Genomic DNA, 11,270 nt, shown 5'->3' with positions numbered 1-11,270 from the left:
GGTTGTGAGCAACCTAATCTAGTGGAACATGTCCCTGTTTACTGCAGGGGGGTTGGACTAGATGATCTTTAAAGGTCCCTTCCACCCCAAACCATTCTATGATTCTATGTGCTCACACTGCCTGTGCCCTGGGCTTCCTCTTCCTCCCATGAGCAGCAGAGGAGAGCAGATGTTCCCATAAGTGACCTCAACAAGTCTTGTGCTTCTGCACCCCCTGAATGCTGGACTGCTGGCACAGGGGTCTTGATGTCCAAAACACTTCAAGGTGCACTCATAAGGGCACGGTCCTGCATTTTATTATGGCAATGGTGGACTTACCAGCTGTTGAGCTACAGACACTGGCACCAGCATCATGAGTTTCCAAATAGCTGGGATGTCATTTTCCAGGGCTGCTGAAACAAAGCTGTTGGGGTGACCTTTTACATCCCGGCATTGGCATCTACCATTGGTGGTTCTGGATCCCACAAGACAACTGCCCTGGACCAGGATACGGCATCCCTGTGGCAATGCAGCCAGCTTTCTCTGCAGCCTCCGCTCCTCCTCCAACTCCCCCAGCTCTGTGAGCAGAGCCATGTGCCTTGTGAGAACAGGGGCAACATGTAATTAAACACCATCCAGTGAGGAAGTCAACCTCCCAAACCACAGAGAGAAAGAGCACAGCTTGGCATTACAGTCTGTGGTCATTTATGACGAAAACGCATTTTCCAAAGGAAAACAGGCCATCACTGAAATAGCTGCTTCTCCCCACCGTTTTCAACCAGCTCTCCCAATCTCCAGTGCTGTAACACAACCACAGCTCCAGCTGGGCTCAGACCTGGGTGCTTCTCAGTCCCCAGTCATGTTCCCTCACCTTGCCACTGCCATAAAGCCCCAGCGTGCGTCAGGATGACCCACACATACCAAGGAAGAGGAGGAGTTACAGAGCTGATTCTGAGGTTAAATGTCTTGTCAGACAGAGACTATAAATCACAGACCCCATCAGCAGGCTTAAACAAGGGAGATGAAGAGGGTTTATGCACCCATGTTGGTCTGCAGTCCAGGATGTCAAAAGGACCTTTTCAGATGAGGACTGCTTAATACCAAGCTTCAAAATGCTGGTACCTGCCAAGCCCAGCTGCCGCTGCACATTGCAATCTCTACAGAAACCCTGTTTAGAAAGAAAAAAGTGGTATAACTGTCATAAATTATTTTAAAAAAAGAAAAAGCAATACTGCATAGGAATGTATAACATCGCTATAGGGAGACCTTAAGTATCTTTATTTGGCCAGACTGACAATGTCCAAGAGCTGGTGCAACATGGTGCTGACCTGGCCTCTAGTGGGTCTCCAGACAAGAACACTCGAGAGAGGGATGCCCTAAAACAATGTGTTCTTTTTCCAGCAGGCTACACCAGTGTAATTTTGCTTTTAGACTAGTCTCAGTGATTCTGTAGGTGCATTTTTCATAAATGTCAAGGGCCACTCTCTTAAGGCTCCACTGTTTTTATGCTGCATGAATGTATTTTAAAGTGGATGCAAATGTCCCTATAAATATTAGTAATATGAGAATGGGGCCCCATGGAAAAGCTGATGCTAGAAAATAGTAATTTTGAAGTCTTTGTGGCATTAAATGAATATGGTATTCATGAAAAGTATTTTGCAGTGGGAAATGTTCTGGAGCCTGAGTTAAACTCATACTTTAGCACTCAGTGTTTTGAAGTTACTGACGTGAAATTATATCCTTCAACAAGAACTAGTTCTAAAAAGTACATTTAATGTGAATGCATACTCAGAATACCCTGGAAATAGATATGTAATTCATGAGATCACTAATGGCATTTAGCACAGTTCATTAGCTATCTAGGCCTGAATAGCACTAAGCATAACATAGTCACCTCAGTGTCAAGAGTGTGAGATGAATAAGCCAGGCAGCCTGTACATGCAAGAAAAGTGTGGAGGGAAAATACCCCTTATGTAAGAGTTGAGCAGATCTGCATTCCCTCAAGTGCAATGCCTGTAAAACAACCTCTGCACTCCAAGGTAACTAATGTCCCAAACTGAAGCTTGAATGGGACAAAGTCATTTATCTTTCCCTCTAATGTCTGGTGGAAAAGACAGGGCTCTCTGGGTAAAGCGAAACGTGGCGATTCCTCTGCTTGCATTTGCTGCTTAAACTGGTCACAGACTGATGCTTTGGCGCTTTCAGTACAGCTGTCTGGAATTTTCATCCTCTGGAAATATTCCAGAGCTTGGAGAAAAAGATTTGTCCCACTTCTGAATAAAAGCTAAAGAAACTAGATACTTTTTGCAAAAAATCTGGGGGAAAAAAAAAAAAAAAAAAAAGAAAGAAAAAAAAGCCAGCTGTTGGAAGAACACACATTATATTGTACAGCTGGCTAGGAGTCTTTTGGCCTGACAAAAAAACAAATTCTCTGGTGAAACTAAAATTGTCTAGCAGCAAATCATTCTAGCAGATAATTCCCCACTCCTTTCCCTGTTAGTTCTTGGTACTTTTTTTCCTTGAATTGAAATATAAGCCAAAAAATTATTGCACAACTAAACTAAGAGTGAAAAACTGAAACTCTTGAGCCATGAGTACACAGGCATTGAGTAAGTGTCACCTGAATCAATAAAGAGTGCAACAGATGGAGGTTTTAACATTGTTCTTGCAAATTAATCATTCATTTATTTTTTAAAGCAATCATCATAAATCTTCCTAGAACAGATTGTTATTCTGCCTGTTGTGATTCATTAAACCAGTGCAGAATGAGATCATTATCATTTAAGTTAGCATTTTTGAGGCTGCCAAATATCCTCCAAGTATTTCCTGCAGCTGGGTCCGCAAGCATCTTCCTGGGAGCCAGCAGCCTGCTTGCACCATATCCTGCTCCAAGAGCTTCCTGTGCCTCTGGTCAGCCACACCATCACCCCCACAGGGTCCCCAAGCCACCTGGGGCAGGTCAGTTCGCTTGACCCCCTCGGGCAGCACCAAAACTGGAGCCTGGCTTCAAGCTGTACAGCTCTGCCTGTGCCACCAGCGCCTGCAGAGAGGCACGGCCTCCACCCTGAGGAGCTGGGACTGGAAAATGCTTTCCCGGCAGTGGGATCGCACCCATCCCAGCCTCCAGCTCTGCTGATCACTGGGGTGCATCGGCTGCCTGGGTCTTTGGATAAAATGGGACTTTTCTCCTCCTTTTGGAAATTCCCACATTGTAAAGCCAAACAACACAGCAGGCAGAGTGGCAGCTGGCGGAGGCAGGTTACCAAAAATAGGCTTTTTTACCTTTTAATTTATTTTTGGAGTAATTTCCTGACTGAGTTATTGAAACAACAATGACATAAGGGGCATGATGTAGCAACAGGTCAGCTGGGAGTAGGTAAGAGCAAAAGAGTCAACAACATATTTGTGTAGAAGAAAGGGAGAAGAGCTGGTGGGTAAGGGGAATTCACAAATTACCTGACAAAAAAAGCACACAGCCACCCCCTGCCTCTGCAGCCACCCTGAGAGTCCTCTGACACATAAGCGATGCCCAAAGGGAAAAAAAAACCAAACAACAAACTAACAAACCAAACAAAAAACAAACCCTCACCCCAAATTGCAGCAATTACTTGATCACGGCATTTTCACTTCCTAAACTGGGAGAGAGAAATTCCCCTAGGTCATCTGACCTCTGCTGAAACTACACCAGGAAGAGGAGCAGCAGCACCCGGCGAGTGCAGGGCGTTCTCGGGCTCTACAAAAGCCTCTCGTGCATGAGCTGGAGATCAGAGCAGCACAGGGATGTGCATGTGTGCATAGCAAGGCGAGGTGTAAATATCCTCCCAGTCAGATCATCTCTTGCACAACCCTCTGTCTCTGTGCAGCCCGGCAGACCTTTTGTTTTTATCTCCGCTGCTCCTCTCCAAGCATGCCTCCAGAGCAGAGCTTCGGAAGAGACGTTTCCTCCCACACTTCTCTCTGAAAACAGCTCTCTCCAAAAAGGGGCAGTTGCCAGCAGCATGGTGGGGTTGACAGCAATAAGGACATGGATTGAGCCGGTGGTCGCAGGTTCTCAAGTGGCCAGTGCCTTCTACGACACAGCACTGCTGCTGGTGGTGAAGAACTACTACAACCAGACCAACGCCACTGCTCCATCCCACGCACTGGAAGATGCTCAGCAGAAAGCTGTCTCTAATTTTTATATCATCTACAACCTAGTCCTAGGCCTGAGCCCACTGGTGTCAGCCTATGGCTTGTCCAAGCTGGGGGACAGGATACATTGGAAGATACCCATCTGCTTCCCTCTTCTTGGATACTTGGGCTCCAAAACTCTCCTGCTGCTCCTGATCCTGCTGGGCTGGCCAATTGAGGTGATGTATGGAGCTGCTGCCTTCAATGGGCTGACGGGTGGTTTCACCACACTCTGGGCAGGTGTCATGGCTCTGGGATCCCTGGGCTCCTCCGAGAGCAGGAGGTCTCTGCGGCTTATCATTATTGAGCTGGTGTATGGTCTCGCTGGCTTTATGGGAAGCATGGCATCTGGCTACCTCTTTGTTGGCTTCAGTGACCACTACCAAGAGGGCACTGTGCTGGTGGGCTGCAGCATCGCTTGCTATGCTTTCTGCCTCCTCTACAGCATTTTTGTTCTGACAGTCCCCAAGCCAGCAGCTTCCTGCCCAGCCAAACCCAAGAGTGCAGAGGAGGTGGGCAGCCAGCTACCTGCCCATAAAGAAGCAGCAGCAGCAGAAAGCAGTTCCCAGCCTTCAGAGAGCAGCAGCTCCACTCCAGTAACCCCCTCGAAACTCACCATCATCATGCTGTTTGGGGCAGCAATCCTCTACGACCTTGCCGTGGTTGGTGCAATGAACGTACTCCCACTCTTCTTGCTCAGGGAACCTTTAAGTTGGAATGCTGTGGAGATTGGCCACGGTAATGCTGCTGGGTACGTGATCTTCATCACCAGCTTCCTAGGGGTATTTGTGTTCTCTAAATACATGAGGGACATTACCATGATCATGATCGGAGTGACATCCTTCAGCGCTGGCATCCTCATCATGGCCTTCGTGCGGTGGACGTTCCTGTTCTACATCGGTGAGTTGAACGGCCACTTGCATGAGTGAGTGCACTCTGAGAAAGGGGCTGGGGTGTTTCAGTGTCAGGAGAAACTGTCAGTGTCGGGCTTCTGCTCTGCTTCACCACGAGTTTCAGAGCAGGGAGCTTGGCAGACTGTCACAGGAGCAATTCCCAAAAGGGCTTTGTTATCATTCCCCTCTCCCCACATCTCACTTCGTACCTCTTACATTTTGCACCCTACAATATGCAGAGGAGGCATACACTCCTGCCGTGGCTCAATTTAAGGCCGGTTGACTAGTAATTCATCACTTGATCATAGCCCAGATTTGATCAGGGGAACAATGCTCACGCTGTGGGGGACTGGGAATTGCTGCTGGCTACCTGTACTAGTCAGACCACACCACTGCATTAATGGGAAGCACTTGCTTCTTGTGAGATAAGGCTTAAGGCTACAACAGAAACAAATTGGCAAAGGTTTCCTATTAAGTGAACATCTTAAAATGTGATTTATTTTTGTTACTTTAAGGCATTTATGGTCGATGGGAAACTTAATAGTGAGACACTGGAGCTGCTTTAGCAACTAGAATATCATGGGAATGTAGTGTATAAATCTTACACTACGTATAAATGACCAAGGGACAGGTAACAATAGATAGGGCAGCATCCTGTGATGAAGGAAAGGCGAGTTTATTGTTGGGAGGTAGCCTCTGCAGAACACAGAAAACAAAACCCAAGAACCGCATCCGTTGTGGCAGTGAGATGGATGATTCATATCTGATAAAGAGAGTACTGTGGGTTGCATGGCTTTGAGGTTTTGATGCTGAAAGTGAGAAAAAGATCTAAGGGAAGTGGCCTGAAGCAATTTTTCTGTCTGCCCCTACAGGGAATGAGAAATTGAAAATCAAAAAAAGTTATTCTAAAGGGAGACAGTGGGATATTATTTTTGTGTACTAAGCCAAACACTGAGTGAAATTTGTAAGATATTTTGTTTGGTTAGGCAATCAGGCTGGGGAACAAAAGATAAAAAACAAAAAATAATAAATTGTTTGTTTAATATTAAGTCCATCATGAACACATTCTGCTACAAAGTATGCAGGACGCTTATTCCCTGCATTGCAGAAACAACTAAACATGGACCAAGTCTTCACTGAGGGTGGTTCTGCTGACAGGAAGGTAATTCCAGCTTCCTAAAAGTTTCTACACTAGAGAAAGCCTAAAATACAGCAAGTCCAAAGCGCTGAGACAGAGAACAGCTATAGTGTTATAAAAGTGGTGTTCCTGTCAAGGCCGTGTAGGATGGGATGCTCTCTCTGCTGGATAGACTTGAATCACTGGCCTCACTGTCTCAAAGGAGAGTGCTATATTCCATCTACACTTGAATTTCAGGGTGAGAACAAGAGACTACCGCTGGTTTGGGCAAAGTGCCTCTGCAAGTGGGAGCAATAGGTGGCTTATCCATCATCACTTGGATGCAGTGAGGACCTACACTCCTACCAAATATTTGTACTTCTTTCTGGTACTCAAAGGACAAGAAAAGGTGAATCCAAGGCCCTGCCCAAGCCAGAGGCACGTACTCTTCAAAAGCAGCGGTCATTGCGTTGGGAGACAAGGAGCAGGTACTGATGATAACCCATATTCATTGCATTGCAGCACGGGCAGTGATGCTCTTTGCCCTTATCCCCTTACCAACCATCAGGTCTGTGTTATCCAAGCATGTCGAAGGATCATCCTATGGTAAGTACTGTGGTTACCTTACCCATCAAAAACCCCTCAAATCCCTCCATTCAGCCTAAGGTATAAAGAAAAAAGTAAGTTATTGCTGTAATCTACGCTTTGCGTAACAAAACCAGAACAGTTGGTACCACAAGCGGGAAGGGAGGAGCAGAGAAACTTGCAGGACAAGATTGTCACATCCAAACTTCTTGTCCTTGGTTGCATCATCATTTATCCACAAAATTTTCAGCACATACTTCCAGAGATTATAATCAGCGTGCAGCTCAAAGGCAGGAAAAATATCTGAAGTGCTGCTCAAAAACACAGTGCTCCAGGGAAAACCAAGAGGAGCAAGATGTTCAGTTGAAGCACTGTGATAAGACCATTTATATTTGGCTTCTTTGACTTCCAGTTTTGGCAAGGATGTGTTTCTTTCACCTTTTTTCGTTTATGCTTTCTAAATATGTCTCCAGGTGTTACCTGGCAATTTGTTCCTGTCACACCATGATTTAGCTAACAAAGGATAACCTTTGCATAAAAATTGTCCCTTTTTGGTAAAAAGGAGCAGAGATTCTTTTCTACTAAAATTTGTATTAGAAAATAGTAAAATATGTATTTTACAACAGTGTATTGAAGGCTACCCTTTTTACCCCAATGAGCTGGATTTAGACACAACAGACAGGACTGGCCATGTATTCAAATAGCACCTCAGGTCCATGACTGCTCGTGCCTCCTCCAGACATGTTCCCACAGCCATCCTTTGCATCCTTTTCCCTTCTGCCATACAAACACAACACTGCTGTGTCACCAGTCCATTCCTACTCATTGTGCTCCTCAACATGGTCCGTAACAAACTCACCCACCTGCCATAAATAGTGCAGCTGACACCTCAAATTAGCTGTTAATATTAATCATACTGTTGTTTTTAACCTCTGCCACGAGCCATACAGGCTGCAGCCGATTACAGCGACAGACCACCTCTCAAGGAGGACCATGCAGCAGAGCAGCCCTCGCCTCTTGGCAGCAGCGTTGTCTCTTCAGGTGGTGGCCGCTGGACTGTGCGGCTGGAGAAGGCTGCCAGGACAGCAAGCTCAGCACACAACGGTGACCTTGCTCCCAGTCTGCACATCCGAGCAGGGCTGGGGTACTTCTCCTTCCCCTGCTTGCCATGGCAGAAACAGAAGAGTGCACTTCAGCAAAAAAGCTGTTCAAACTAGGATTCAATTTCTGTCTTTTCTCCACTCTAAATATCACACAAATCACACACACACCCCCATTTCAGGCATTATTTAACCTAGGGACCATCCTTCTGGTCTAGGGCAGAGGCAAAGTCTGACTAAAATCTCTCCTGTCCTGAAGATATTAGCCCAAGACTTTTCTATCTCCTATGCAAAGAAGCACTTATTGCCCAGTTTATCACAGCTACCTGTACACCTAGACTGTTTAAGCAGACAGCTTTTTTAGCAGGATCTTTTGTCCTATGCCTAAAAGAAGGAAAAGTAATTTAGTTCTGTTCCAGAAGAGCAGAAGATAAGAAGCCCTTTCCATCTAGTGCTTGTGAAGCAATGACCACATTGCTCTTCCATGCAGCGGTGATCCTGGATTTGGCAGGGAGGTACCAGAGCTGTTTTTTTCCTCCCTGGAATATAAAACCATATTCTTGTTTTACAGGTAAGGTGTTTGTCCTGCTGCAGTTGTCTTTAGTCACCACGGGAGTAGTGACATCTACAGTCTACAACAAGATCTATCAAAACACACTGAACTGGTACAGCGGCTTCTGTTTCATTTTGTCTTTTCTAGTTGGCTGCCTGAGTCTCCTCCCTTTAAGGTAAGGAATAGGAAGGGTTTTGTGCAAAAAGACACACTGTTTTCTCCATGATTCCTGATTCTAGGTCTAAAGTGTGTAATACAGATGGTAAAAATAAATAAATAAAATTGCATTTAAAAAGAAAAAAAATGGGAAAAGAGGAAAAAAAATCTTGCAGAAATGAGTAGGAGATTATATCAAGGAGATTCAAAGAATGAAACTTGCAAGTGATCTAGCCAATGTTTTTAATCTTTTCATTTAATGTAACATGAATTGCCTTAGAAGGAATATTTGGTAGAGTTTAAAAGCTGATAATCCCAGGAGACAAAGCCTTTGCACTAGTGCTTGATACTGCAAAAACAGTAGTAAGTAGAAGGAGGGAACGATCCTACACATCTCAAAAACATTTTTTAAGAAATCCATTACAGGTTACTTCCTCATTGTGATAGAAAAGATTAATCTGAGTCACCCTCAAGTATTCCTTTCCAAGAGAAACCATTACCACATAGTGAAGGAAACTGTTACTTTTCTGATCCAGTGAATTTGACCAACCGTACAGCTACAGAGTGACCAAGAGGTACAATTTCAAGAACAAGTTTTAAGCACAAAACCACTCTAATTTGAAGAGAGAAAGCTGAAACAGCATCTCCATCTACTCTGGAAGCATTTTTGGAAGGATCCCCCTCTAAATCTCACCTTGCCCATTGTCCTCCCCCCAAGACTCTCCAGCTCGCTGCAGTATGAAGTTAAAGTGAATTGTGAACATAGCAGTATTTAATCCCTGCGACAACAGTATTTTCAATCAGATACAAGGGAAGTACCGGATACACTAATGTCTGATCCCAAGCAAAATTCTTGTCAAGTTTTGCTGTAGTTTTTAAAAAAATAATAGTAGAAAGTCTAAATGCACTATGTATACTGACTTTAGTGTTATCACTTTGATAGGAAGAAAAGAAAAAGGAACACTAAGTAAATCTCCTAAACCATCAGCTCTGCCTCATCCACAGCTCCAAAGCCTTTCTGGGCTTGTGAACACATTTGACACCTGGTGTCCACAGGAGTAGAGTGTGGGGAAGGCTACTTCACAGTCATCATTCCCCTGGTTCTGCCTTCCTCCTCTCTCTTTCCAGACATGAGTAACTCATTTATTATGCAGAATCCTGCTGTTTAACAGCGAGTCATTGCTAGTTACTCAACTGCTTTTTAACATACACTCTCCACATAGAAGTTAGCACCATTAGCACAAAGATGGGAATTAGGACTTAAAGCCTGAAAGATGACAAATGGTGCTAATGTCATTGCTTGTACACAAGAGTAACTTACAGAGAGGCTGGCAGATCCTTGAGAGGAATCACAGGAGCACTCAGCCAGCTCCAGACACCCCAGCAAGGCTTAAGCTAAAGAACTGATAGGATAAAAGCAAACTGTAGTTTGAGAAAGTAGCTTGCTAGCTCTCTTGCAACCTGCCTTTTTATTGCTCTTTCCAGCATTGTGGCCATCAAACAACGTTCAACCACTGGCTCCCTTCAGATTCTGACCGAGTGACAGAGGATATTCCAGCTAAAGCATCTTTTGGTCTTTATCAACTCTACTCTCTGAGCTACCAAAGTGGAAGGTTTGCCAAACTTTAGTCCCCACAGTTACCATTACAGGAAGCACCGCATTTATGTTTCCACTCCACAGCATCTCAGCCACTGAGGTGACCCAGGACAAAGAGGTTTGCCTTGCTATTTCTGCAGTACATCATCTTGCAGAGTATATACACTGGCTATGGCACACCAGCAGTCTTCAGAGCATTTTGCTTTCCTTCTAGGCTGATCAGCAATAGCGCAGAGTGACCAGAACAGGGCAGAAATGAAAACAGCATTCCTAGACACATCATTCAGTGTGGAAGGGGAAAGCAGTGGATCAGTTTTGCATTAGTTCCTTCTGGTCTGTTCATTCAGAAACCTCGGGGCAGTTCTGTGACTTTGGCTGATGAAGCAGAGGTCCACAAGCTGCGTGCACACAGTCATCAGCAGGACACATCTGCTCTCCAAGTGCTACAGATGGGTCAGCCCAGCTGTTCAACATTATGTAGAAGACCACTAAATACAGAAATACCACCATTAAAAAAAAAATAATAAGATTAAGACACTTTTAGTAATCCCTGCAATAAAACACTCTTGAACAGATGTTTGTGCTCCTGATTTCTGGGAGACTGTCCCACTGTCACTGGACAGTGCTTTAACAGAGCTCATGGGAGGACACCCGTGACTTAAGAGCCAATACCAGCATTTTAGCTTATACCACTAGGATGTACTACTCTTGTAAAAGGTTAAGAACAGGTAAGTGCAGCACACTACTCCTGCAGGCTTCACAGAGGTGTCGGGACACAGGTAACAGTCACCTTGTTACTGCTGAAAGCCCTACCAAAAGGAACCTCGTACAATACAGCAACTGGCATGAGATGTCGTCAGCTAAATCATACATGATTCAAAAGACTGGCATGCCCCAGAGGGATCAGGGCTTAAATTATGTGTCTACTTACATGCTGATTGAATTAACAAGGATTAAGTAGCTTCCAAGCTCCTGGACTAAGTAAAGGCCAGTTAAAAGCCCTTCAGGAACTGAAACAATCAGGAAACAAATCAGGCAGCTTCAGTTTATGCCAGGGATGCAGCAAACAGAGGTTAATTACTCAGTATGCAACCCCTTATTCGGAGGAAGTTACTGCCAT

General features: G+C 44.8%; 1 protein-coding gene across 1 annotated transcript; it reads left to right on the top strand.

The window, feature by feature from the left end:
• The first annotated feature begins 3,977 nt into the window (after positions 1–3,977).
• SLC46A2 (solute carrier family 46 member 2) lies at positions 3,978–10,096 on the top strand. The gene is made up of 4 exons (XM_010167654.1): positions 3,978–5,049; positions 6,682–6,765; positions 8,416–8,572; positions 10,039–10,096. Exons 1-4 carry the CDS (start codon positions 3,978–3,980, stop codon positions 10,094–10,096), a joined length of 1,371 nt encoding a protein of 456 aa, XP_010165956.1.
• Positions 10,097–11,270: the final 1,174 nt, after the last annotated feature.

The sequence above is a fragment of the Antrostomus carolinensis genome, unplaced genomic scaffold (assembly GCF_000700745.2).
Source record: "Antrostomus carolinensis isolate BGI_N321 unplaced genomic scaffold, ASM70074v2 scaffold17245, whole genome shotgun sequence".
In the NCBI taxonomy this organism is placed as follows: domain Eukaryota; kingdom Metazoa; phylum Chordata; class Aves; order Caprimulgiformes; family Caprimulgidae; genus Antrostomus; species Antrostomus carolinensis.
The sequence above is the reverse complement of the archived record's forward strand: the minus strand, read 5'-3'. Positions and strand labels throughout refer to the sequence as shown.

Excerpts from the sequence above, each read along its gene's own strand:
- SLC46A2 (XM_010167654.1), top strand. The coding sequence starts at position 3,978 with ATGGTGGGGTTGACAGCAATAAGGACATGGATTGAGCCGGTGGTCGCA. Across the intron at positions 5,050-6,681 it reads GACGTTCCTGTTCTACATCG|CACGGGCAGTGATGCTCTTT; the intron begins GTGAGTTGAACG and ends ATTGCATTGCAG. Across the intron at positions 8,573-10,038 it reads CTGAGTCTCCTCCCTTTAAG|CATTGTGGCCATCAAACAAC; the intron begins GTAAGGAATAGG and ends TGCTCTTTCCAG.